The sequence below is a fragment of the Pogona vitticeps genome, chromosome 6 (assembly GCF_051106095.1).
Source record: "Pogona vitticeps strain Pit_001003342236 chromosome 6, PviZW2.1, whole genome shotgun sequence".
In the NCBI taxonomy this organism is placed as follows: Eukaryota; Metazoa; Chordata; class Lepidosauria; order Squamata; family Agamidae; genus Pogona; species Pogona vitticeps.
This window is the reverse complement of record NC_135788.1, coordinates 115,047,091-115,070,667: the sequence shown is the minus strand read 5'-3', so window position 1 is coordinate 115,070,667 and position 23,577 is coordinate 115,047,091. Positions and strand designations below refer to the sequence as shown.

The 23,577-nt window shown below is 48.3% G+C and overlaps 2 protein-coding genes across 2 annotated transcripts; both read right to left on the bottom strand.

The window, feature by feature from the left end:
- Window positions 1-152: 152 nt before the first annotated feature.
- On the bottom strand, window positions 153-10,537 carry LOC144583854 (vomeronasal type-2 receptor 26-like). Its single transcript, XM_078378779.1, has 6 exons — window positions 10,503-10,537; window positions 7,474-7,765; window positions 5,775-6,017; window positions 3,475-3,702; window positions 2,663-2,789; window positions 153-1,842 (listed from the first exon to the last, which is right to left on the bottom strand). The coding sequence occupies exons 1-6, from the start codon at window positions 10,535-10,537 to the stop codon at window positions 944-946; spliced, it is 1,824 nt and encodes a 607-aa protein (XP_078234905.1). The 3' UTR covers window positions 153-943.
- A 3,931-nt stretch (window positions 10,538-14,468) lies between these two features.
- On the bottom strand, window positions 14,469-15,436 carry LOC144583853 (vomeronasal type-2 receptor 26-like). The gene has a single exon (XM_078378778.1). The coding sequence runs from the start codon at window positions 15,434-15,436 to the stop codon at window positions 14,471-14,473; it is 966 nt and encodes a 321-aa protein (XP_078234904.1). The 3' UTR covers window positions 14,469-14,470.
- Window positions 15,437-23,577: the final 8,141 nt, after the last annotated feature.

Here is a 23,577-nt window from a genome sequence, read left to right as displayed (position 1 = left end):
GGAGGGAGGGGGGTAGCAGTCTGCTCATTACCACCAGGATTTTCACTTTTACTCAATTTGGGGTAATTTACCCCTATTTTCTGACCTATGATTTAGACCTTTAGAGGACAGAACCAGGACTTTGACTTTGGCACAGAAACACTTGCCTTTTTAATGATCTCCTGGCTCAGTTCCTCTAACTCACTCCATGGTGTCACAGCTAAATCTATGAAGCTAAGGCCCAAGCAATAATGATAAGCGGACAGTTTCTTGGTGGGAAGGGCAACAAGTTTATTCAGATAAAATAAGTGCACACTCAGGTGCCCAGCAGAGTAGAAACCCTGAGATCAACAGGGTTCAAGTTTTTATACAGTTCTAAAAAGGAAACAAAAGTATGCAGCCGTTCGTTGGTCCTTGAGGACTAGTTGCATGGGTTGCAATTTCTCACATCTCAACAAAGCAGTTAGTTTCTCATGCGCAGAGCGGCTGATCTGTAAGGATTGTTGAGTCTTCCTTATAAAGTGCTACTTTTCTTTGGCACTTGATCCCTTCTTACCAGGTGGGCCTGCCTCTGAAAAGTGTTCAGAACCAAGGCAGCCAAATAGATAACCGGGCCTTGGTTACAAGGCCACATAATCACCTCTGCCAACAGCTCTGCTGGTTGTTCATCTGCTTCCCAGCACAATTCAAAGTCCTGCTTTTATCCTATCAAGCCCCAAAAGGATTGACTCCAAGGATGTCCGTGGCCTTGCATCCTTTTTTAAGAAGAAACGAAGGATGAGATGCTAGTTGGACAGCCACACTGCAAAAGAGTTATCTGTGGCTCGCATACTGGAGGGGGAAGGACATTCCTAATGTCTATGCAGTCTCAATCTTTGTATCTTTTCTTTAACAACTACTGTACGACTGTATGAAAAAGAAATAGGTCGAGGAACTAAAGAGCCCAAATAAACCACTGTCTGCCTTACTTTTTTCTTATTAATTGCTCTCTGGTGTTGAGTTCTGGTCTCAGAATTATAATGTAGCATTTGGGGAAGAAGATACAGCCCAGTAGACCAAGGTTGGAAGCCAAGATGGAGAAGATCTCCACAGCCACCATGTATTTCCCTTTGGTGCTCAAGTAGGTGGGCACAAAGGAGACCCACACACTGCAAAACACCAACATGCTGAAGGTGAGCAGCTTGGCTTCATTGAAACTATCGGGCAACCTTCTGGCAAAGAAAGCCACAATGAAGCTGGTGATGGCCAGAAGGACCATGTAACCCAAGACAAGGTAGAACATCCTGTCTGAGCCTTCATTGCACTGCACGATGATCTGGTCCACTTGAGAGTTCCTGTCAAACTCTGGGAAAGGGGGTGAGGTCGCCAGCCACACAATGCAGATGCCACTTTGAATAAGTGAACCGAGAACCACCAGGGACACTCCCAACCTATTTCCCACCCACATCCTGGCCCTGCTTCCCGGTTTGGTGGCCATGAAGGCCAGAACCACCGTGACGGTTTTAGCCAAAACACAAGAAACAGCCACAGTGAAGATGATGCCAAAGACGGCTTGCCTCAGAAGGCAGGAGATCTTCCCAGGCCATCCAATGAAGAGGAAGGGGCAGAGGAAGCCCAGGAAGAGAGAGGAGAGCAGGACACAGGTTAAGTTCCAGTTGTTGGCCTTGACAAGGGGAGTGTGCCGGGAGTGAAGGAAGACCCCCATCACCAGAACGGTCAGTCCAGATAACAAAAAGGCACAACACCCCAAAGTTACTCCCAAAGGTTCTCTGTAGGACAAGTAAGACACACTTTTCAAGAGGCAGTGATCCTGTCCCTGGCTTGGATACCGATCTTCGTTGCACTTCTCACATCGATCTGCATCTAAAATCCAGAAAGAAAACCACAACTGTTCAAAAAGGTTTCCTCTTGCAAAGGAAGGCAAATTTATTTCAAATGCTTAGGAACAAAAGACACTTTGAAACAAAGGTTATCTTCAAAGGGTGAACTGGAAGGTTTCTTTCTTTTGGATTTGCATTCCGACATCTACGTATTCCCTTGCATCTCCACCTGCTTGCTTTGTTTTCCCTGAAGCACCAAGGAGCATGTTGGGAGAAAAGGCTCACAGGAAGCTTTCCCAGTTACTAACCCTCCGGGAAACAACCCAGGCCAGGTAGGAGAAGGGCACAGAATCCTAGAAGAATTGAGTTGGAAGAGACCTAGAAGGCCAATGAGTCCAAACCCCTGCTCAATGCAGGGATCCAAACCAAAGTATACATGACCATTGGTTGTGTTGTTGTTGTTCTTTAGTTGTTTAGTCCGACTCCTCGTGACCCCATGGACCTGAGCACGCCAGGCCCTCCTGTCTTCCACTGCCTCCCGGAGTTGGGTCGGATTCATGTTGGTAGTTTTGATGACACTGTCCAACCATCTCATCCTCTGCTGCCTCCTTTTCTTTCCTTCACACTTTCCTCACATCAGGGTCTTTTCCAGGAAGTCTTCTCTTTTCACGAGATGGCCAAAGTATTAAAGCCTCAGCTTCAGGATCTGTCCTTCCAGTGAGCACTCAGGGTTGAGCCATAGATCTCTGGACATCCCTCCTTGCAACCATCTTAGTGAAAAAGGGTTTGTATGTGAGAAATATTAATAAGCAGGGACCCCGTCTCATTCTGTCCTCATTGAACCTGCCTCCTTTTCCAATTACCAGCATGGATGGAAATTCTGCCTTCTGGGCACCGCACGCATTGGTAACAACAGACTGGCTTCCCCTGCTGGACAATCTTGCTGTAACCGGGCTGGCAGCTCTCCACACAGGCGGCACGAGGAACTGTCTACGAGGACATGCAAGCGGAAAAGAGAGAGGTTAAGAGAAATAGGCTGATTTCCACAAATTCACGATGACAATTGCAGGGTGCTTCCATCTGAGACTGCCAATTTCTTTTTCAGGTGTGGGTGAACAGGAAAAAAATAATCTCCCTGATCATAAATGGCAGCAAGCACCATGGGACAAAGACAAAAAGAAAGGGAAATTTGAATTCTGAAGAAAGAGAGGGAGAAGGAGAGATTTGTGAGGCCATGTCTGTGTGTATCTGAGTACATAGAATAATGGTGTTGGAAGGGAACCATTAGCCCATCAAGTCTCTCTCCCTTATCGATGCAGGAACCTTACTTGAACCAAAATTGACCAATGCTTGTCCAAATCCCCTAAAGAAGTTCCATTAAAGACCTAAGAGCACACGTCTTTAAAATGGAACCCAATTCCAATTTTCCCCAGGTATTCATTCCTCATTTCCATTGCCCCTTCTTGCCTTTCCAAGCCCCATCAAATATGATATGGAGCCCCTACGGGTGAGCCCTCCTCATGGCCAAGAACTCTGGACATCTATCCCTTCTCATGAGATCTCAGTGCAACCTCTTCATCTCAAACCCAGTGAGGTAATGCTTAAATCATCGGGCTCATTTCTAAACATCAGAGAGGATCTGGTGGCTTGAAGCCTTTCACAAAGGAATGGACACCTGATTGAACTTGGGATTCCACACAACGGCACCTTCATCCATGGTGAACCTCTTTCCATCAGGACCATGAGGATCGATCCAACCAACACGCACTCTCCGGAAGGACCGATTGGGGAAGGTCACCAAGTTGTTGACGTCATACCCAAATTCCAGGTCCCCGTTCTTGTTGAAAAAGATTTCATCCCCAGCACTGTTGTTGAAGCGGACGTTTCTCAGGAAAAAGTGAAGCTACATTTAGGGAGAGAAAGAGCTGCTTCTAGTGCACATGGTAAGAGAAAGGGTTGAAATTATCTTTCTGGAATTTCAGTAAATATAACTTTTCATCAATAAAAAATGTTTTAATGACTCTATTAATATTAATCAATGTGAAGTCCCACGAGTGTGTCTTTTCGGAAGGAAGAAGCAGCCAGATGTGTGGAACAAGAATGTTCTGTTGCATGGAAAGGACTCAACTGCCACCTCCGGGCTGGATTTCTTCCACAGAAAATCCATTGAGCCAAGAGGTTCCACTGCCAAAGTACCATCTTTGAAATGGACAGCATTCAAGTTGTGCTCAAGACCCGGGAGTAGAACAAGGATGTTTGAGCTACAGTATAGAGCTAAGGAGATACCCTGAAGTTACAGTCGTCAGCAGGACATGTGTTGGATGACCTGGAGACCCTGGGCTCAAATCCAATCTCAACCAGGAAACTCAACAGTTGACCTCATTCATAGCTGTAACCATCTCTCAACCCAACCTACATGACTGGGTGACGGTGAGGGGAAATTGGGGAGGATGAGGACTGCCATTTACACTACCTTTAGAGGAATGCCTGGTTTTCAATTCTCATGACAAGCACTGTTCAGTGACATCCAGGGGGTTACACATCACCTCCCCTGACATGAATTAATGTCTTGGAATTGAAGGAAGATTGCAGCAACACCAAAATGGAAAAGACAAACCACAATAATGGGATAGTTCTGCTCTGGTCTCCTGTATCTTCAGTTAGATACGGACCATCAAGTCAGAACATCAGAAGGCTTCCAAGGTAAGGGAGATGTCTAAGAAGTGGTTTTGCCAGGACAACAACCCAATGGTTTTACCTGTTCCACAGCTCCAGAGTGGAATTTGAACACTCGTCTCCACAATCCCAGTGTACCAGTCTACCCACTATCCAGAATTTGGTACAAACCATAGATCCTTAGTAGTGACCCAAAAGTCAATGTTGGCTATAAATGCTTCCATGAAGTCCATATGAGAGTTAGAACATTATTAGGGCCACAGAAAGTGCAGGATTTCTCAGTCTGTCGAATTCTATCACAGGTCTGTGTCAGTGGACCTAGTATTTCATCTCATCAACTATATTTTATTTTTATTTAATACTCCACCTTTCCCCTAACAGAGGGGCCCTGGACAGAAGAGTCAACATGTTTTTACCACTTCTTAAATCCTCAGGCCTCATTGAAAAATAGAATTCTACCATGTGTGGAAAAGCCTCTTTAAATGTTCTTTAACCAAATAATCCTCAGAAAGACAACGTGGTGCCACTTCACCATGTTCTGGAAGAAATAGGGAGTTAAATTGTGGGATAAATGCTAGAACTCTCATTACTTGCCGCTACTATTTCTTCAAGGTATATTATACAAAATTTCTCTATCTGTGCACAAGGAAGCTCCTTACTCTTTGTCTGCAGCCTGGAGGAAGCCTATCTTACCTGCCAAGGTTGACCAGCCAAACGACCCTCTCTGTCTCTAGTCCTCATGGCTCTCTGTTTTGCTGTGGGTGAGGACATGGTGTGAAGAGCATGTGCCACAGCGTAGACCGCATTGTAGATACTGTAGCTCTGCCCAGACATTTTCAGCTCAAACACAGACCGAGGGAGGCGCCCAAGACTCTCTTCCCCAGTGCATTTACTTAGAAAAGGCAAGTCATACGCTGGAAGTGAGCACAGGAATGCAGTTTGCCAGAATAGTTTGAAGTAGACAACGTTTGTCTTAGAGGGGTTCAAACTCTCAAGAAAGTCTTGAAATCCTGGCACCACATTGGAGTGAAGAGAGAAGGACAAGGTGCCATTGAGGGACTTTGCTGGGAATGGATCCGAAGGGAGAACACTGGTGAAATCCCACTGGGCTGTTATAATCCAAACTTTTTCCATTGGCCTATTCTGGTCAATTTCCAAGCTGAATAGAACTATTCGTAAACCGTCCATAGATTGGCCATCTCCATGGACGAGCCATACATTGAGTGGGTGCAATGGGAGTGCAGAGAACAGGAGACCCAGGAGTGTATTAATTGTCTCGTTCGAAATGTGAGTTGTCACCATCGGAAGGAATTCAGTCACTGCAACACAGATGTTGTTCTGCAAGAGCCTTGGCCTCAGGGTTCGGAGAAACGCTTCCCCAGTGCCATCACTGGATAGAAGGAGGCCAATCCAGTTCCACCCAAAATATTTGAGCAGCTCAACAATCCCATCGTACTGAGGTTCTTCATTTGGAATCATCCGGAAGAAAAAGGGGAAATGGGTTTGGTCACTCAAGACAGGGTCAAAAGAGCCGTAGGAAAGCTAGAGCAAGAGGGGAATAACAAAAATTATTTGTGTCCGAGAAATGACAAATCATTGGGTCATCATTCACGTGCTGGTGGCCACATTTGCAGATGACAGAAAACTTTTCCGCGTGGTGAAGATCAGGAGGGATTGTGAAGAGCTCCAGAAGGATCTCTCCAGACTGGGAGAATAGGCAGCAAACTGGCAAATGCATTGCAATATAAGAACTTGTAAAGTAACGCACATTGGGGCAAAAAATTTGAAACTTTAGCTAATGGGTTCTGAGCAGTCTGTGACGGATCTTGAAAGAGAGCTTGGTGTGCTGGTGGACAGCTCAAGAAAAGTGTCAACCCAGTGTGCGGCGGTAGTGAAGAAGGCTAATTACTTGCCAGGTAGTCATGACTGAGATGTAAAAAATTATGGAGGGGATGGATAGTGTGGATAGAGGGAACGTCTTTTCCCTCACACACAATACTTTATGCTTTATGAGGAGCACCTGTTGTGCACACCCACAGCCCTAACAGCCCGGCAGTGAAGATATACGCTCTCCCATCTCCATATGATTTTTAAACACCCGCATCTCCTTGTCAGAACCTCAGAGAGGGCCAGTGCTATTCTCTATAACTGGGTGGACCTAGGCTCTGACTTCGAATACATCACTTTCCTGTATGCCACCATATGAAAAACCAAATGTATGATTTCAGGAAGAATGATTGGTCATGTGAAAGGCTTTTGCAGAGAAGCTTGAAAAGAAGATGGTGGAAAAACCACATGATTGATTTTCTATTTTATTTATATATTTTATTTATTTTATTAGATTTATACCCCACCCATCAAGACAGACAGTCTACTCTGGGCGGCATAACAAAATTTAAAAACAATAAAACCAATAACATACAAAAATCCAAGATATAAAAATGCAGATATTAAAAAGAAAACAGCAGGAGGGAAAGACTGCCTAAAAAGCCATGTCTATAGTTTACTTCTAAAAAGCTAAACTCTCGAATTCTAAGTGCTCATGTGAAGGACGTCTCGAGAAGTGCTGGATTGCTCAGTGGTTGAGATCTCTGTCTCTGAAGCCAGAGGTTGGGAGGTCTATTCCCCATTGGGCTTCCCGGAAAGAGGCTGGACTTGAGGATCCATCGGGTGCCTTCCAGCTCTGCAGTTCAAAGGTTATTCAAAGCTATAGAGAACGTGGGCCCTTGGCAGCTGATCCCAAGCAGTCCCTAGCAAGGCTGAGTTGGCAGCACCTCTACCGGGGAGTAGATCCCTTTCTGTGTGCAATCTATAGTCAAAACACACAGGGAGCCGATGATGAGTATCAACACAAGAGCAGCTCTCTCTTTCTCTCTCTCTCATTTGCAAATGGGGCACCCTTTCTGATCCAAGCATAACCAACCACCTCTTCAAGTACAATCTCCCATCGTCTCCTTCTTAAAGGCTTTCTCTCTGCCCGCACATGAAACCCACATACCTGTGGCACTTTGTAGGTGCTTAAGACGTTGGCCATCTGGATGGAGCTGGGGGAGGTTAAGGCACCGATGACGGCCAGGAGCCTTGCCCCCTTCTCACACGAGTAGTTCAACACATTCCCCTGTGATCGGAAAAGCAGATCGAGGGTGGCCTTACAAGCTCTCCATGCACTGAAAAAATCATCAGCAACAACAGATCCCAGTGTGGTATTTGGCAACAGCTTGTTGTCCTTGTTGATCTCATGAATGGCAAACAGAAAGGCCAGGACGTGCTGGTAGTTTTTAGGGATGATGCTAGAATGACAGTTTCACAGGCTCTTACATCGTGACATCAGAGAAAGAAAGGAAAGGAACTGCTATAACATTCTGATTGATGAACTTGCAAACATATCCAATTTGGGCGTCTTTCTCCATCTGAATTATTGGGTGACAACAAACATGAGGAAACCTTAGGTCACTTCACTGATCACAAACCCATTCACTCTGCTTTGATCACTCTAGTGGTTGATCTCAAACATTCTGCCAAGTGACCAACAACACCCAGTATCGCATCTGGGGTAAATGCACACCTAATTAAAAGTGTTCTTGAGAATACTAAATTTCTATTGGTAAAGAGTCCACGGCACCCGTCCAAGACATCATTCTGTGAATGTGCCCCTCTGCAGAAATGTGGACTATGCCATCATATTGTTCGGATCCCCTCAATGTGAATGGGGGAATTTTTTAGCGGGTAACAATATGAAAAATATCCAGAAAGGAATGAAAACTTTGAGATACGATATGGTCTAGTTGAATGGGTTTGCCCAGATTTTAGATATGCCACCGAGTCCCTGTTACACTATTAGCAGCTCGGATTTCCGTGTTTTTCATTAAGGTTGGGGGACAAGTCTCTAGTCCTTAGGAGACTCCACTGTTTTTTGTGGGTAGTGTAGGACAGTGGAACAAACCTGGGCTGCTTCAGACAGTATTGAAAAAAGGACAGAGAACTGGGGTGGGGAAGTAGAGGTGGGATCTTTCAATAGATATCATGTTTCAGCTTCTTCATGCAGAAGACTATAGGGTGTGCACAATTGGAGGAAAAGTCCTGGGGGAGCCCTTAGCCACTTGCTTGAGTGACATTCTTTCTTGGTCCAGATTGAATCCACCAGCCAGTCTGTGCAATTCTTTTGATCCTTTTAAGTAACAACTTTTTGAAAGCCCATGGGTTGGTGAAAAAGCACTCAGTCTAAAGCCAGATAATTTAGGCAGAGTGCTTTTGCACCACCACAGATACAGTACAATCCCTTCAAACAATAAAGAGGTACTTACATTCCTCTTGGTGAGGTCTCTGGACGCACCTTAAACTGGAGTGAAGGCATTTCAGGAAAGAAAGCAGACACAGTTTCTCCAATGAGAACATCTTCTCTAGAGGAAGGGAGAGTATATGGAACATCTGGCTCTCTCCTATATCTGAGGGTGTTCAAACTCTTGTTGGACGTATGAGGAAAGACAAGGAGGAGGAGGAGGAAGAAGAAGACTAACCTGAATGCCAGCAAAAAATGGCCCCAGTTGGAAAGCCAGACCTGCATTGTCACCTAACCGACAATTCCCAAGCTTGTGAGTTCAATGCCCTTCCTTAGAAACAACTCATTGAAGACAAAAGAGAGGTTCGAAATGTAGACTTCAACCTAAAAGCTGAATCAAGCTTGCTTTGCTCTATTGATCAAGCTTCACGGAAAAATGTGTCACCCTGAATCAACTACTCATTCTCTGTTTCTTCAAGCCAAGCATTGCCTTGAAGTGGAGCCCACAGGCTGTAAAATTCCACAGGATTTACGCACAAGAAGAGGGAGACAAGACTATATATTAGCAGGGTAGGAGAACAACTTGTTGTGCTCACTTCTGCTAAGGGGCCCAGGGGACCTGTAAAATTTGCAAAGGAAGCAGGTGTCAAACATAATGGTTGGGCTAATTGTAGGGCAGAGGATTTCCTGAACCCCAAGGCCCTGGTCAGCCAGGGAAAACCAGAGGAAACATGTTGCTATGATTTGGGATCCTACTATTAGTTCCAGCATATAGAGAATGAAATACCATCCAAAAGCTCAGGATCACACCCTTTTGAGATCCTATAGATGCTGGTTCACGGGTCTCCCATTGCAAATGAGAAGAAACTGGGGGATTTGACAAAGGGGGTCTCGGACAAACAACCAAGCTCAATAAACAGAGTGACTCATCGTGTTGAGCATAAGTTCCAATAACATTTACTGAATGCAAAGTCCAGACTTAGATGTTGTCTCGTCCTACAGGAAATGCTACAGAGCAAGGAAACCGGAAGTGAAGCTTAATCAGTAAATAGTTGTTTATTGTGCTCATGAGCTATGGTATCTTTGTAAAGTTGCAACATATATACAAAGGATACCATATCCTCCATGCTTTAAAACTTTGATTTGATCCTTCGGGACCCAAAAAAGGGGGGCGAATGGAGTCCCCAACATGAGAAAGCAGGTCCCATTAGGGTTGCCTGGTCTGAAGGATGGAGACTCAACTCAGTAGAAGTGGTACCCAATGGAGGATAAAGTCTGTTCCTTGGTCCCGAGACAGCATGGAACCTGGGGTGGCTCCCAATTATAGTCTGACCTGTCCCTGGGGCGTCACAAGGCCTCGCCTCATAACGTCCCTGGAATCGAGTCCAATGATCTTGTAATACCTCAACCTGTGGTCTCGGAGCTTCTTCGGAAACCCCTTGCAATAGACGAGGATGCTGAGCTGCTAACCTTGTGCTCTATATGGTTCTGAACCACACGGCGACAGTGGGAAACATTCAAATCCGATTCTGTTATTTAAAAAAATTCTCCTCTGAGCAGATGTTTGAATTGTTTTGTATCTGGAGCTCAGGACTATCCTGGGATTAGACTTGAAATTTGGAACTATCTACTCCAGTGTGCAGAAAAAGCGCCCACCATATTCCTGCCTCCTTCTCTCCGCCCTGCGCAGTCACGATGCCGTCCCCGGACCCAAACCATTTAGGCCAGGGGTCAGGGAACTTTTTTACCTTTTATCCCCCCAAAAATTGATATACGCCGACATTACCCCCTTGATTCGAAAGGAAGGAAGGCTGTGTACCGAACTAGCAGGATGCGCCAAATTTGATAAAGATGTGCACTATTTTGGCTGGAACCCATTGCACTCCAGCCATGGTGTGGTATAGGGAGTAGTAAGGTGTCCAACGTGCCTAGCAAGTTGCATTCAATTTTTGCTACCTCGCAGAGGATTTAATCATCATCAGTGACTGCCAGAGTGGTGCTAGCAATGGCATGCTTGCTAGAGACAGCCAACACAGAATTGGGTGGGTGGGGGGACTTTCCCTACCACTTTTATCATTCTATGTGTGGTGCGCAAAAAGGAACAAACCAGGCTAAAGGTCATGTCACCCACCCTGGTGCCACAGCCCATTATCAAAGGACCAGTGTGCTTTTTTTATCATCATCAATGGAAAACTCAACAGTGGTCAGAGGATTGGAAACGATCAGTCTACATCCCAATCCCAAAGAAGGGAAGTGCCAAAGAATGCTCTAACTACCACACAATTGCACTCATTTCACACGCTAGCAAGATTATGCTCAAAATCCTACAAGGCAGGCTTCAGCAGTATGTGGACCGAGAACTCCCGGAAGTACAGTACAAGCTGGATTCCGAAGAGGCAGAGGAACTAGAGACCAAATTGCTAACATGTGCTGGATTATGGAGAAAGCCAGAGAGTTCGAGAAAAACATCTACTTCTGCTTCATTGACTACTCCAAAGCATGGCAGAAAGTGAGGAGGATTTAAAGAAGCTCTTAAAGAGGTTGAAAGAGGAGAGTGCAAAAAATGGTCGGAAGCTCAACATCAGAAAAAGGAAGATCATGGCCACTGGTCCCATCACCTCCTGGCAAATGAAAGGGGAAGATATGGAGGCAGTGACAGATTTTACTTTCTTGGGCTCCATGATCACTGCAGAGGGTGACAGCAGCCACGAAATTCAAAGATGCCTGCGTCTTGGAAGGAAAGCAATGATAAACCTAGACAGCACATTAGACAGTGGCTGGGCAACTCCAGGCGCTGCTGAATGAAACGGATTTTCTGGATCCATTTCAATCGGATTTCAGGCCTGGTTTTGGTACGGAAACTGCCTTGGTCGCCCTGTACGATGACCTTTGCCGGGAGAGAGACAGGGGAAGTGTGACCCTGTTGATACTCCTGGACCTCTCAGCAGCTTTCGACACCATCAACCATGGTGTTCTTCTGGATAGGCTGGCTGGGTTGGGAGTTGGGGGCACTGCTTTACGGTGGTTCCGCTCCTTCCTGGTTGACCGTGTCCAGAGGCTGGTGCTGGGGGACAGTTGCTCTGTCCCATGGCGTTTATATCATGGGGTTCCTCAGGGCTCAATACTGTCCCCCATGCTGTTTAACATCTACATGAAACCGCTGGGAAAGGTCATCAGGATGTTTGGGCTGAGAAGTCAGCAATATGCTGACGATACTCAGCTCTACCTCTCATTTCCCACCAATCCAGGTGAGGTAGTTTCTGTGCTGAAATCGCGTCTGCACCTGATAATGGACTGGATGAGGGTTAATAAATTGAAACTCAATCCAGACATGATGGAAGTGCTGTTAGTGAGTGCTTCGCCGGACAGGTTGGAGGGCCATTTCCCTGCCCTGAATGGGGTTACACTCCCCCTAAGGTAGTGGTCCCCAATCTTGGGCCTCCAGATGTTCTTGGACTACAACTCCCAGAAGCCTTCACCAGCAACTCTGCTGGCCAGGATTTCTGGGAGTTGAAGTCCAAGAACATCTGGAGGCCCAAGGTTGGGGACCACTGCCCTAAGGGACAGAGTTTGCAGCTTGGGGGTGCTCCCGGACCCCGGTCTAACACTGGAAGCCCAGGTGGCACTTTCCAGAGGCGCCTTCCTTCAGCTGCGGAAATTATACCAGCTACAGCCCTACCTGGACGAGCAGAGTCTCATGACAGTTACACAGGCACTGGTAACATCTCGCATAGTTTACTGCAATGCGCTCTACGTGGGCCTGCCTTTGAAGATGGTCCGGCAACTGCAGCTGATCCAGAATCGAGCTGCGCGGGTGGTGAGTGGTGGGGCCGCTAGGGAACATATCAAGCTGATTCTGTTTAAGTTGCATTGGCTACCAGTTGCTGCCCGGGCCAAATTCAAAGTGCTTCTTTTGACATATCAAACCCTAAACGGCTTGGGCCCTGGATACCTGAAGGACCGACTCCTTCCATATGAACCTACCCAGCAGTTAAGATCTAACCAGGGGGCTCTTTTGAAAGAGCAGTGCCTTAAGGAGATAAGAGGGAGGGCTTGTAGAGAAAGGGCCTTTTCGGCAGCTGCCCCCAGACTATGGAATGCCCTCAATGACTGAGATTCGTCTGGTGCCGACGCTGATGACATTTCGGCACCAGGTCAAAACCTTCCTGTTCCAAAAGGCTTTTAACTGCATTTTAATTATTTTGCCCTTTTATTTTGCCTTTTTATTGTATTTTAAAGGTTGTAAACCGCCTAGAGATCTTCAGGTAATGTGGGCGGCATATGAGATAAATAAATAAACAAACAAACAAACAAACAAACAAACCACCCTTCCCCCGCCTTAATTCAGTTTCTCTTTTGCTTCCCTGCCTGTTCATTTTCACAGTTTTGAGTAGTGCCTCTCTCTCTCACACACACACACACACACACAAACACACATCCATCCATCCACCCACACTCCCTCCATTTTGTACATTTAAATAAGCTTGATGAAGTCCTCAGTCTCTCGCACCTTTCTTCCCTCCTTCCCCTTGCTTGCTCCTTGATCCTCTCGCTCCTCCTGCTTGTTTGCAGTCATTTCTAGAGGAAGCAGTCATTCAGAAGCCCCGGACTGATTGATTGCCCGGGGCTAATCCCCAGCTGTAACCAGTTAGGGAAGCTTATCTCCAATCTCCTGAAAGAACAGAGGATTTAAAAGTGCCTTGCTGCAATGAAGGAAGCACCAGAGAGAGGTGGCTTACAATTTGATGTTTGGCTGCAGAGGGTGGGGGTGGGAGGGAGGGAGGGGGTAGCACTCTGCTCATTACCGCCAGGATTTTCACTTTTACTCAATTTGGTGTAATTTACCCCTGTTCTTTGACCTATGATTTAGACCTTTAGAGGTCAGAAACAGGACTTTGACTTTGGCACAGAAACACTTGCCTTTTTAATGATCTCCTGGCTCAGTTCCTCTAACTCACTCCATGGTGTCACAGCTAATTCTATGAAGCTAAGGCCAAGCAATAATGATAAGCAGACAGTTTCTTGGTGGGAAGGGCAACAAGTTTATTCAGATAAAATAAGTGCACACTCAGGTGCCCAGCAGAGTAGAAACCCTGAGATCAACAGGGTTCAAGTTTTTATACAGATCTAAAAAGGAAACAAAAGTATGCAGCCGTTCGTTGGTCCTTGAGGACTAGTTACATGGGTTGCAATTTCTCACATCTAGGCAAAGCAGTTAGTTTCTCATGCGCAGAGCGGCTGATCTATAAGGATTGTTGAGTCTTCCTTATAAAGTGCTACTTTTCTTTGGCACTTGATCCCTTCTTACCAGGTGGGCCTGCCTCTGAAAAGTCTTCAGAACCACGGCAGCCAAATAGATAACCGTGCCTTGGTTACAAGGCCACATAATCACCTCTGCCAACAGCTCTGCTGGTTGTTCATCTGCTTCCCAGCACAATTCAAAGTCCTGCTTTTATCCTATCAAGCCCCAAAAGGATTGACTCCAAGGATGTCCATGGCCTTGCATCCTTTTTTAAGAAGAAACGAAGGACGAGATGCTAGTTGGACAGCCACACTGCAAAAGAGTTGTCTGTGGCTCGCATACTGGAGGGGGAAGGACATTCCTAACGTCTATGCAGTCCCAATCTTTGTATCTTTTCTTTAACAACTACTGTAGGACTGTATAAAAAAGAAATAGGTCAAGGAACTAAAGAGCCCAAATAAACCACTGTCAGCCTTACTTTTTTCTTACTAATTGCTCTCTGGTGTTGAGTTCTGGTCTCAGAATTATAATGTAGCATTTTGGGAAGAAGATACAGCCCAGTAGACCAAGGTTGGAAGCCAAGATAGAGAAGATCTCCACGGCCACCATGTATTTCCCTTTGGTGCTCAAGTAAGTGGGCACAAAGGAGACCCACACACTGCAAAACACCAACATGCTGAAGGTGAGCAGTTTGGCTTCATTGAAACTGTCGGGCAATCTTCTGGCAAAGAAAGCCACAATGAAGCTGGTGATGGCCAGAAGGACCATGTAACCCAACACAAGGTAGAACATCCTGTCTGAGCCTTCATTGCACTGCACGATGATCTGGTCCACTTGAGAGATCCTGTCAAACTCTGGGAAAGGGGGTGAGGTCGCCAGCCACACGATGCAGATGCCACTTTGAATAAGTGAACCGAGAACCACCAGGGACACTCCCAACCTATTTCCCACCCACATCCTGGCCCTGCTTCCAGGTTTGGTGGCCATGAAGGCCAGAACCACCGTGATGGTTTTAGCCAAAACACAAGAAACAGCCACAGTGAAGATGATGCCAAAGGTGGTTTGCCTCAGCAGGCAGGAGATCTTCCCAGGCCAGCCGATGAAGAGGAAGGGGCAGAGGAAGCCCAGGAAGAGAGAAGAGAGCAGGACACAGGTGAGCTTCCAGTTGTTGGCCTTGACAAGGGGAGTGTGCCGGGAGTGAAGGAAGACCCCCATCACCAGAACGGTCAGTCCAGATAACGAAAAGGCACAACACCCCAAAGTTGCTCCCAAAGGTTCTCTGTAGGACAAGTAAGACACACTTTTCAAGAGGCAGTGATCCTGTCCCTGGCTTGGATACCGATCTTCATAGCACTTCTCACATCGATCTGCATCTAAAATCCAGAAAGAAAACCACAACTGTTCAAAAATGTTTCCTCTCACGAAGGAAGACAAATTCATTTCAAATGCTTAGAAACAAAAGACACTGTGAAAGAAAGGTTTTCTTCAAAGGGTGAACTGGAAGGTTTCTTTCTTTTGGAATTTCATTCTGACATCTGCTTTTTCCCTTGCATCTCCACCTGCTTGCTTTGTTCTCCCTGAAACACCAAGGAGCTCAGAGGTGTTGGGAGAAGAGGCTCACAGGAAGCTTTCCCAGTTACCAACCCTCTGGGAAACAACCCAGGCCAGATAGGAGAAGGGCACAGAATCCTAGAAGAATTGAGTTGGAAGAGACCTATAAGGCCAAGGAGTCCAAACCCTTGCTCAATGCAGGGATCCAAACCAAAGTATATGTGATTGTTGGTTGTATTGTTTAGTCGTTAAGTTGTGTCCGATTCTTCGTGACCCCATGGACCAGAGCACGCCAGACCCTCCTATCTTCCACTGCCTCCTGGAGATGGGTCGGATTCATGTTGGTCACTTCTATGACACTGTCCGACCATCTCATACTCTGCCGCCTCCTTCTCTTTCCTTCACACTTTCCTAACATCTGGGTCTTTTACAGGGTGTCTTCTATTCTCGCGAGATAGCCAAAGTATTAAAGCCTCAGCTTCAGGATCTGTCCTTCCAGTGAGCACTCAGGGTTGATTTCCTTTAGAATGGATAGGTTTTTTCTCTTTACAATCCAGAGGATTCTGAAGAGCCTCTAGATTGGTTGTCTAGTTCCCCCCCCCCCAAATGCTTCCAGCATTCTGATGCTCACCACCTCCAAAGAGAATTGGTTTTACTAGAGATAAATGAACCCTCCCAACTTACGCACCCCTAAAAATTCAGGGTGCTGTGTAGCCTTCTTGAATCCCAGTCCAAAGCCACTTGCACTCCCTTTTTTAAAAAAAACCGCACCAAAATGGAAATCTACAGAACCAGAGAGGGATTGACTTGGCATGTCATCCAGAAGGACCCCTGCCTGGGCTCCTTTACTGGGGCCCAGAGTAAGCCATAGTTCTTCTTCGTGGACTCTGTGAAATCACACTAATGGGTTAATCTGCGCTTGCGCAGAAGGCCTCGGAACATTCTAGAGCTTAAAGTAACACTTTTGGCTCCGCCCCCCCAGGACCTCATGGTCCGCCCGCCCTAACAGCCATTCAGTTCCATTTTTTCCGCTGCTGCAGTTAGGTCTCCTAGCTAGAGCTCCGTGAAATATTGGAAAGATCTGGAAGATTCCTGAGATTTGGCTCCGCTTTTCATGCTTCAAGGGAAGTACTTTACTTCATATTATTATTAGGGGAGTTTTTGGACTGTGTCTGAGGGTTTTCCCTCGCTCCCCTACCCCTTTTTCCCCCCCTATTTCTTGGACTGTTTCTTTCCCGCCTTTTTTCTTTTATGGCCTCCAAGGCACCCTCTTCACCTAAAGTTACTTTTAAAAGCTGTGCCGCCTGTTCTAAAAAGATCCCTTCCACAGACGGACATCGTTATTGTTTGTTTTGTCTTGGGGAGTCCCATATCCCCCAGACTTGTCGCCATTGTGAACGTTTTACCCGGCAAGGCCTGAGACTTAGAGAGCAACGTCTTCGGGCAGCGCTCTGGGAAAAATCCCTCTCCGCGCCTGCTATGGCGGCGTCATCCGCGCCTGCAGATTCAGCTCCTGCACCTGGCCCTAAAACTAGGGCTAATGGCAAGCCAACTACGTCTACCAAGAAGGCTTCCAAGAAACCCAAGCCTCCTAAGACTCAGGCCACGGCCGCCATTCCTCCCCCGCCGTCTCCTGCGGCCACTCCTCAACTCCAACCGTCGCCCTCCCTGCCTGCTCTTACTCCGCAATCTCCTATTGAGATTCACTCCCAGGCGTCGTCGGCAGCCTCTTCTCCACCATCCTTGCCACCGCCGACCGATACGCCGGATATACCCTTCTTCCCATCTCCTAGGAAGAAGAGAGCCAAGACTAAGCATTTGGAAACAGCCTCTGGAGATTCCCGGTCTCCGAGCCCCTCGGGACCGAAGGTCTCCCCCCACGGGGCTCGACATTCTCGCCCCAAGAAGCCTAAGAGGCAGGAGGCTATGGAGGACAAAGCCGCTCCGCTCAAACTTTCAAAGAGCTATTTAAGAAAATGGCGGAAGCAGATGCAAAAGCTCTATGACCCGCGGCTTCTTTACAGCCTCGCTACGCGGAGTTCCTCATCCGACTCCTCGTCCTCCTCGTCGGTTTCCTCCGATTCTTCGGTACCGTCGGTACCGCCGCCCCGCGATACCGACAGGGGCAGACGGCGACACGTCCAGTCGGTACCGTCCCTTCACGATATCGGAGCGAAAGGGTCTAGATCGGTACCGGGAGGACCTTCCTCCCTACGGAAGACAGAGCAACGGACCAATGCCGAGGGCTGCGTACCGCCTCCAGCTCCGATACTGACCGGTATCCCACGTCGTACCACTACCGATACCGGAGTCGGTACCGCGCCACTCGGTACCGACGCGGTGCCACCTAAACCGAAGCGTCCTCGCGACTCGGTACCGGCGAAACCGCGCAAGAAGAAACGACGCCACGTTTCCTCTGACTCCGACTCCTTTCAATTGGATCTCCTCGATACCGATACCGATCCCGATACCGGGCACGGTACAGGACACGGTACCGGACACGGTACCGATACCGGACCGAGGGGCAAGAAACGCTCTAAACGAAGAGGCAAATCGATACCGGCCCCCGTTTTTCCCATGCCGGAACTCCCATTCCCCCCGTCCCTCCCTTCTGATCATCCCGAAGACTCCTCCTCCGAATACTCATTTTCGGATACTTCGGCTCCTAATGATAACACTCCGGACTCTGCCATCATTGATAAGAACCCGGTTTCTCCTGCGGCCGATTTTCCTAGCTATTCTCAACTAATACATAGAATAGCCTCCGCTTTGGAACTCCCTGTCGAACGTCCGCCGGAAACGGTCCCCGACAAGGTATACGGCGATATCGATGAGGATCAGAACCTACCCATGCGCCTAGCGTTCATCCCTTCGCTACTGCGAACCCTAAAGCAACCTTGGGACAAACCTTGCTCTACCCCTCAAATGTCCAGACGGGTTGAGAACCTATACCGGATTCAGGGATCTGAACTGGACTTCCTTGTGAAACATCCCGCCCCCAATTCCCTTATTGTGGACGTCGCCCAGTCTAAGTTTCGGCCTGCATCAGCCGCATCCCCCAATAACAAGGATGGGAGGAAAATGGACATATTTGGTCGGCGTTCATATGCCTTCTCATCTCTAATCGTGAGAGCTGCTAACTATGTCGCCGCTATGGCGGCTTACCACCAACACTTATGGGACTTGGCTTTACCGTCCTTACAAGCTGCACCTGATGAGCTGCAACCGAGAGGTCTCTCTCTTCATCAGGAGGCATCACAACTCATTCGTCAGGAACGGGTCACGGTTCGTCATATTTTGGATGCTGCATCCCGTAATCTAATGACGGGTATTGCCATGAGGCGGCAGGCGTGGCTTAAGTCTGCGGCCATTCCTGAAGACTCCAAGGCCCGTATCCTTGACCTCCCCTTTGACGGTTCGGGTCTTTTTGATCCCAAGACGGATGAGATCCTGAAGGGTCTCCATGAAGCGAAAAAGGCTGCCAGATCCTATGCTGCTCAACCGTTCTACAAACAACGCTACCCATGGAAGCGTCCATCTTTCTCCCCGGCTATGCAGCCAGGGAGATCCTATCCCTACAAGCAGAGGTATTCTCCTTCTTCCGGCTACACCACTAGACATGACCAACGACACAAGACACGTGCTCCCTTCAAAAAGGTCGACCGTAAGAATAAACAGGGCCTTTGACTGCTCTACAGCCATTTCCTCTCCTTCCTGCGCCACCCGCTTGTCTCCCTTCCTCTCCAGTTGGCTAACCATCACTTCGGACAAGTGGGTCCTTTCTATCATCGCTCGCGGTTACGCAATAGAATTTTTGGAGACGCCTCCTCCCCGTCTAGTTCTTACCCCCCCATCCGACCCTCTAAAGCAAGAAGTAACCACCCTGTTACAAAAGCATGCAATAACCAGGGTGTTTCCAAATCCTGCCAATCCTGGTTTTTTCTCCAGATATTTTCTGGTGTCAAAGCGGGACGACTCTTTCCGTCCTATTTTGGACCTCAGGCGCCTCAACAAATTCATTGCCTATCGCCGTTTCCGGATGGTAACCTTGGAGAGGATCCTGCCCCTCTTGCGACAGGGCGACTGGTTCGTCGTCATAGACCTCAGCGACGCCTATTTCCACATAAATATCAGGCACGACCATCGTCGCTTCCTGCGTTTCTCGCTGGGGTCAAGATGTTACGAATTCTCCGCTCTGCCTTTTGGACTTTCCACCGCGCCCAGAGTCTTTACGAAGTGTATGGCCCCGGTGGCGGCTTTCCTGAGAACAAGGGGCATAGCCGTCTTTCCATACATCGACGACTGGCTACTGGTTGCACACTCCAGGCTTCAGGCGGAGCGTCACACCCTTACAGTGCTTCGCCTCCTCAAAACTCTCGGACTGCAGGTGAACTACAAGAAGTCCGTCCTTGTTCCCTCGCCTGTTGCCTCCTACATAGGCGCTACTCTCGATGCTCGGACCGGCCGAGCATTCCTGCCTTTAGAAAGAGCGCGGAAGATGGCTGTTCTCATCGAGAAATTCCGCCCTCTCCATCATGTCACCGCTCACACTGCGCAGAGGCTACTGGGCCTTATGGCCTCCACCACTTCGGTCATCCCTCATGCGAGACTGAAGCTTCGTTCGCTGCAAGTGTGGCTCCTGTCACTCTTCAATCCCCTCTGGGACTTCCCCAAAAAGAGACTCTTGGTGTCCAAGGAGTTGTCAGAGCAGCTGAAGTGGTGGCTCAACCCGGGCAATCTGTTCATGGGACGCCCTTTTGCTCCCATTGCCCTACAAACTCGCATCACGACGGATGCCAGCGACATCGGCTGGGGTGCCCATTGTTGCGGTCTGCAGGTCCACGACCGATGGTCTCCAAAGGAGCTTGCTCTCCACATCAACAATCGGGAACTTCTCGCCATCTTCAAGGCCTGCCGGGCGTTCCTGCCCGTCATCAGGGGCACAGCCCTTCAGGTTGTTTCGGACAACACGACGGCTGTCGCGTATGTCAACAAACAGGGCGGTACCCACTCTTTCTCCCTCCTGTATCTTGCTGTCCAGCTATGGGAGTGGTGTCTCCAACATCATGTCTTTCCATCCGCTGTATACATTTCCACTCACGACAACATACTTGCGGATCGGCTCAGCAGGACTGCTGTTACCATGCACGAATGGGTGCTGGACCATACGGTGTTCCTAACACTCTGCGAGCGATGGGGAACTCCCGTGGTGGATGTCTTCGCCACTCACCTCAACACCAAATGCCCCACCTTCTTCTCCAGGGGCGGTCACGGCCCGAATTCGCACGGCGATGCTCTGATGGTGGCGTGGAGCAACCGCCTTCTCTACATGTTTCCACCGTTTCCTCTCCTACTGAGAACACTGGTGAAAGTTTGCGACGACAATGCGAATGCCATTCTGATTGCTCCGTTTTGGCCGCGCCAACCGTGGTTCGCGAGGCTCATCTCGAGGGCGACGGAGTACGTCAGGCTACCTTACCTTCCGCATCTGCTGACCCAGAACGAAGGGACAACTTACCACCCGGACGTGCAGTCACTCCACCTCACCGCCTGGAGGATAGTCCCACGGTAGCTCACGTCCTCTCCCATTGCCGTAAACCGTCCACTGACACCCTGTACGGGAGCAAGTGGAAGGCTTTCCTGAAGTTCACCGCTTCTCATCAACTGCCCGCGTCGCCCACCACGCTCCATACTGTGTTACAGTTTCTGGCTTACCTTTTCCAGATGAACCTGTCTCATTCCACCCTGAAGGTGTACCTTTCCGCCATCATAGCCCATCAACCGCCAGAGACGGACAGTGCCCTGTTATTTAGACACGCGAAGATCAAACGTTTTCTTCGAGGGGTTGTACGCCTTCGTCCACCTACAATTAATCCTATTCCTCAGTGGTCCCTCCATACGGTCTTAAACTGCCTCTCAAAACCACCATTTGAGCCGCTCGCTACGGTTTCTGAACGCCTCCTTACCCTTAAAGTGGTTTTCTTGGTAGCTATTACGTCAGCCAGAAGGGCCTCTGAATTGGCTGCCCTGAGGACCGACCCACCTTTCTTGCAATTTTTCCGGGACAAGGTGGTCTTGTACCCTGACGTGTCCTTTCTGCCCAAAGTCACCACGGATTTTCATGTCAAGCAGCCTATAGTCCTGCCAACCTTCTTTCCCCAACCTTCTTCTCCGGTTGAGAAATCCCTCCATCTCCTCGACGTTCGTCGGGCGTTAGCCTTCTACGTTCAAAGGACTTCCTCGTTCCGTCTCTCCAAGCGCCTGTTTGTCTCTTACCAGCAACCCCATAGGGGTCGGGAAGTGTCTCCGCAAACTGTATCCAGATGGATAGTTCAGGTCATCCGTCTGGCCTATGAACTGGCTAAGAAGCCTCTACCGGCATCTGTTCACGCCCATTCTACTAGGGCTGTTGCGGCCTCTACAGCCTTTCTCCGTGGAGTCCCACTACAGGACGTTTGTAAAGCCGCCACGTGGTCCACGCCTTCCACGTTTGCATCCCACTACAGACTCGACCTGCGAGCCAAGGAGGATGCGAGGTTTGGCCGGGCTGTCCTGTCGGCTGTGCTGCCGTGACGTTTCCCTCCTCCTTCCAGAGGTAAGCTTGCTAGTCACCCATTAGTGTGATTTCACAGAGTCCACGAAGAAGAAAAAGAGGTTACTTACCTGTAACTTTGGTTCTTCGAGTGGTACTCTGTGAATTCACACGGCCCGCCCGTCCTCCCCACTTTCCGTCACGGCTGTCTCGCCTTTAGAGCAGCAGCGGAATTTGGGGAACTGAATGGCTGTTAGGGTGGGCGGACCATGAGGTCCTGGGGGGGCGGAGCCAAAAGTGTTACTTTAAGCTCTAGAATGTTCCGAGGCCTTCTGCGCAAGCGCAGATTAACCCATTAGTGTGAATTCACAGAGTACCACTCGAAGAACCAAAGTTACAGGTAAGTAACCTCTTTATCTCTGGACATTCCTCCTTGCAAGCATCTTAGTGAAAAGGGGTGGGTTTGTGAGAAATATTAAAAAGCAGGGACCCCGTCTCACTCTGTCCTCATTGAAGCTGCCCCTTTTTCCAATTACCAGCATGGATGGAAATTCTGCCTTCCGGGCACCGAGCGCATTGGTAACAACAGACTGGCTTCCCCTGCTGGACAATCTTGTTGTAACCGGGCTGGCAGCTCTCCACACAGGTGGCACGAGGAACTGTCTATGAGGACACGCAAGAGGAAAAGAGGGAGGTTAAGAGAAATAGGCTCATTTCCACGAGTTCATCATGACGATTGCAGGGTGCTTCCATCTGAGACTGCCAATTTCTTTTTCAGGTGTGGGTGACCAGGAAAGAAATAATCTCCCTGATCATGAACGGCAACATGGACCAGGGTACAAACATGAAAAGAAAGTGTAATTTGAATTCTGAGGAGAGAGAGGGAGAAGGAGAGATTTGTGAGGCCATGTCTGTGTGTGTCTGAGTACATAGAATAATGGTGTTGGAAGGGAACCATTAGCCCATCAAGTCTCTCTCCCTTATCGATGCAGGAACCTTACTTTAACCAAATTTGATTAATGCTTGTCCAAATCCCCTAAAGAAGTTCCATTAAAGACCTAAGAACACACGTCTTTGAAATGGAACCCAATTCCGATTTTCCCCAGGTTTTCATTCCTTATTGCCTTTCCAAGCCCCTTAAAATATGTTATGGAGCCCCTATGGATGAGCCCTCCTCATGGCCAAGAACTCTGGACATCTATCCCTTCGTATCTGAGATCTCAAACCCAGTGTGGTAATGCTTAAATCATGGGGTTGATTTCTAAACATGAGGGAGGATCTGGTGGCTTGAAGCCTTTCACAAAGGAATGGACACCTGATTGAACTTGGGATTCCACACAACGGCACCTCCATTAATGGTGAACGTCTTTCCATCAGGACTATGAGGATCGATCCAACCAACACGCACTCTCCGGAAGGACCGATTGGGGAAGGTCACCAAGTTGTTGACGTCATAGCCAAATTCCAGGTCCCCGTTCTCGTTGAAAAAGGTTTCATC

What these genes read in the sequence shown, in the direction of transcription:
- LOC144583854 (XM_078378779.1), bottom strand. Translation starts at nt 10,537, where the DNA reads ATGTCGGCGTATATCAATTTTTGGGGGGATAAAAG. An exon ending in GCACCTACAAAGTGCCACAG is followed by an intron (nt 6,018 to 7,473) that starts GTATGTGGGTTT and finishes CTCTTGCTCTAG; the next exon opens with CTTTCCTACGGCTCTTTTGA. An exon ending in GGAATCCCAAGTTCAATCAG is followed by an intron (nt 2,790 to 3,474) that starts GTGTCCATTCCT and finishes ATGTCCTCGTAG; the next exon opens with ACAGTTCCTCGTGCCGCCTG.
- LOC144583853 (XM_078378778.1), bottom strand. Translation starts at nt 15,436, where the DNA reads ATGAATTTGTCTTCCTTCGTGAGAGGAAACATTTTTGAACAGTTGTGG.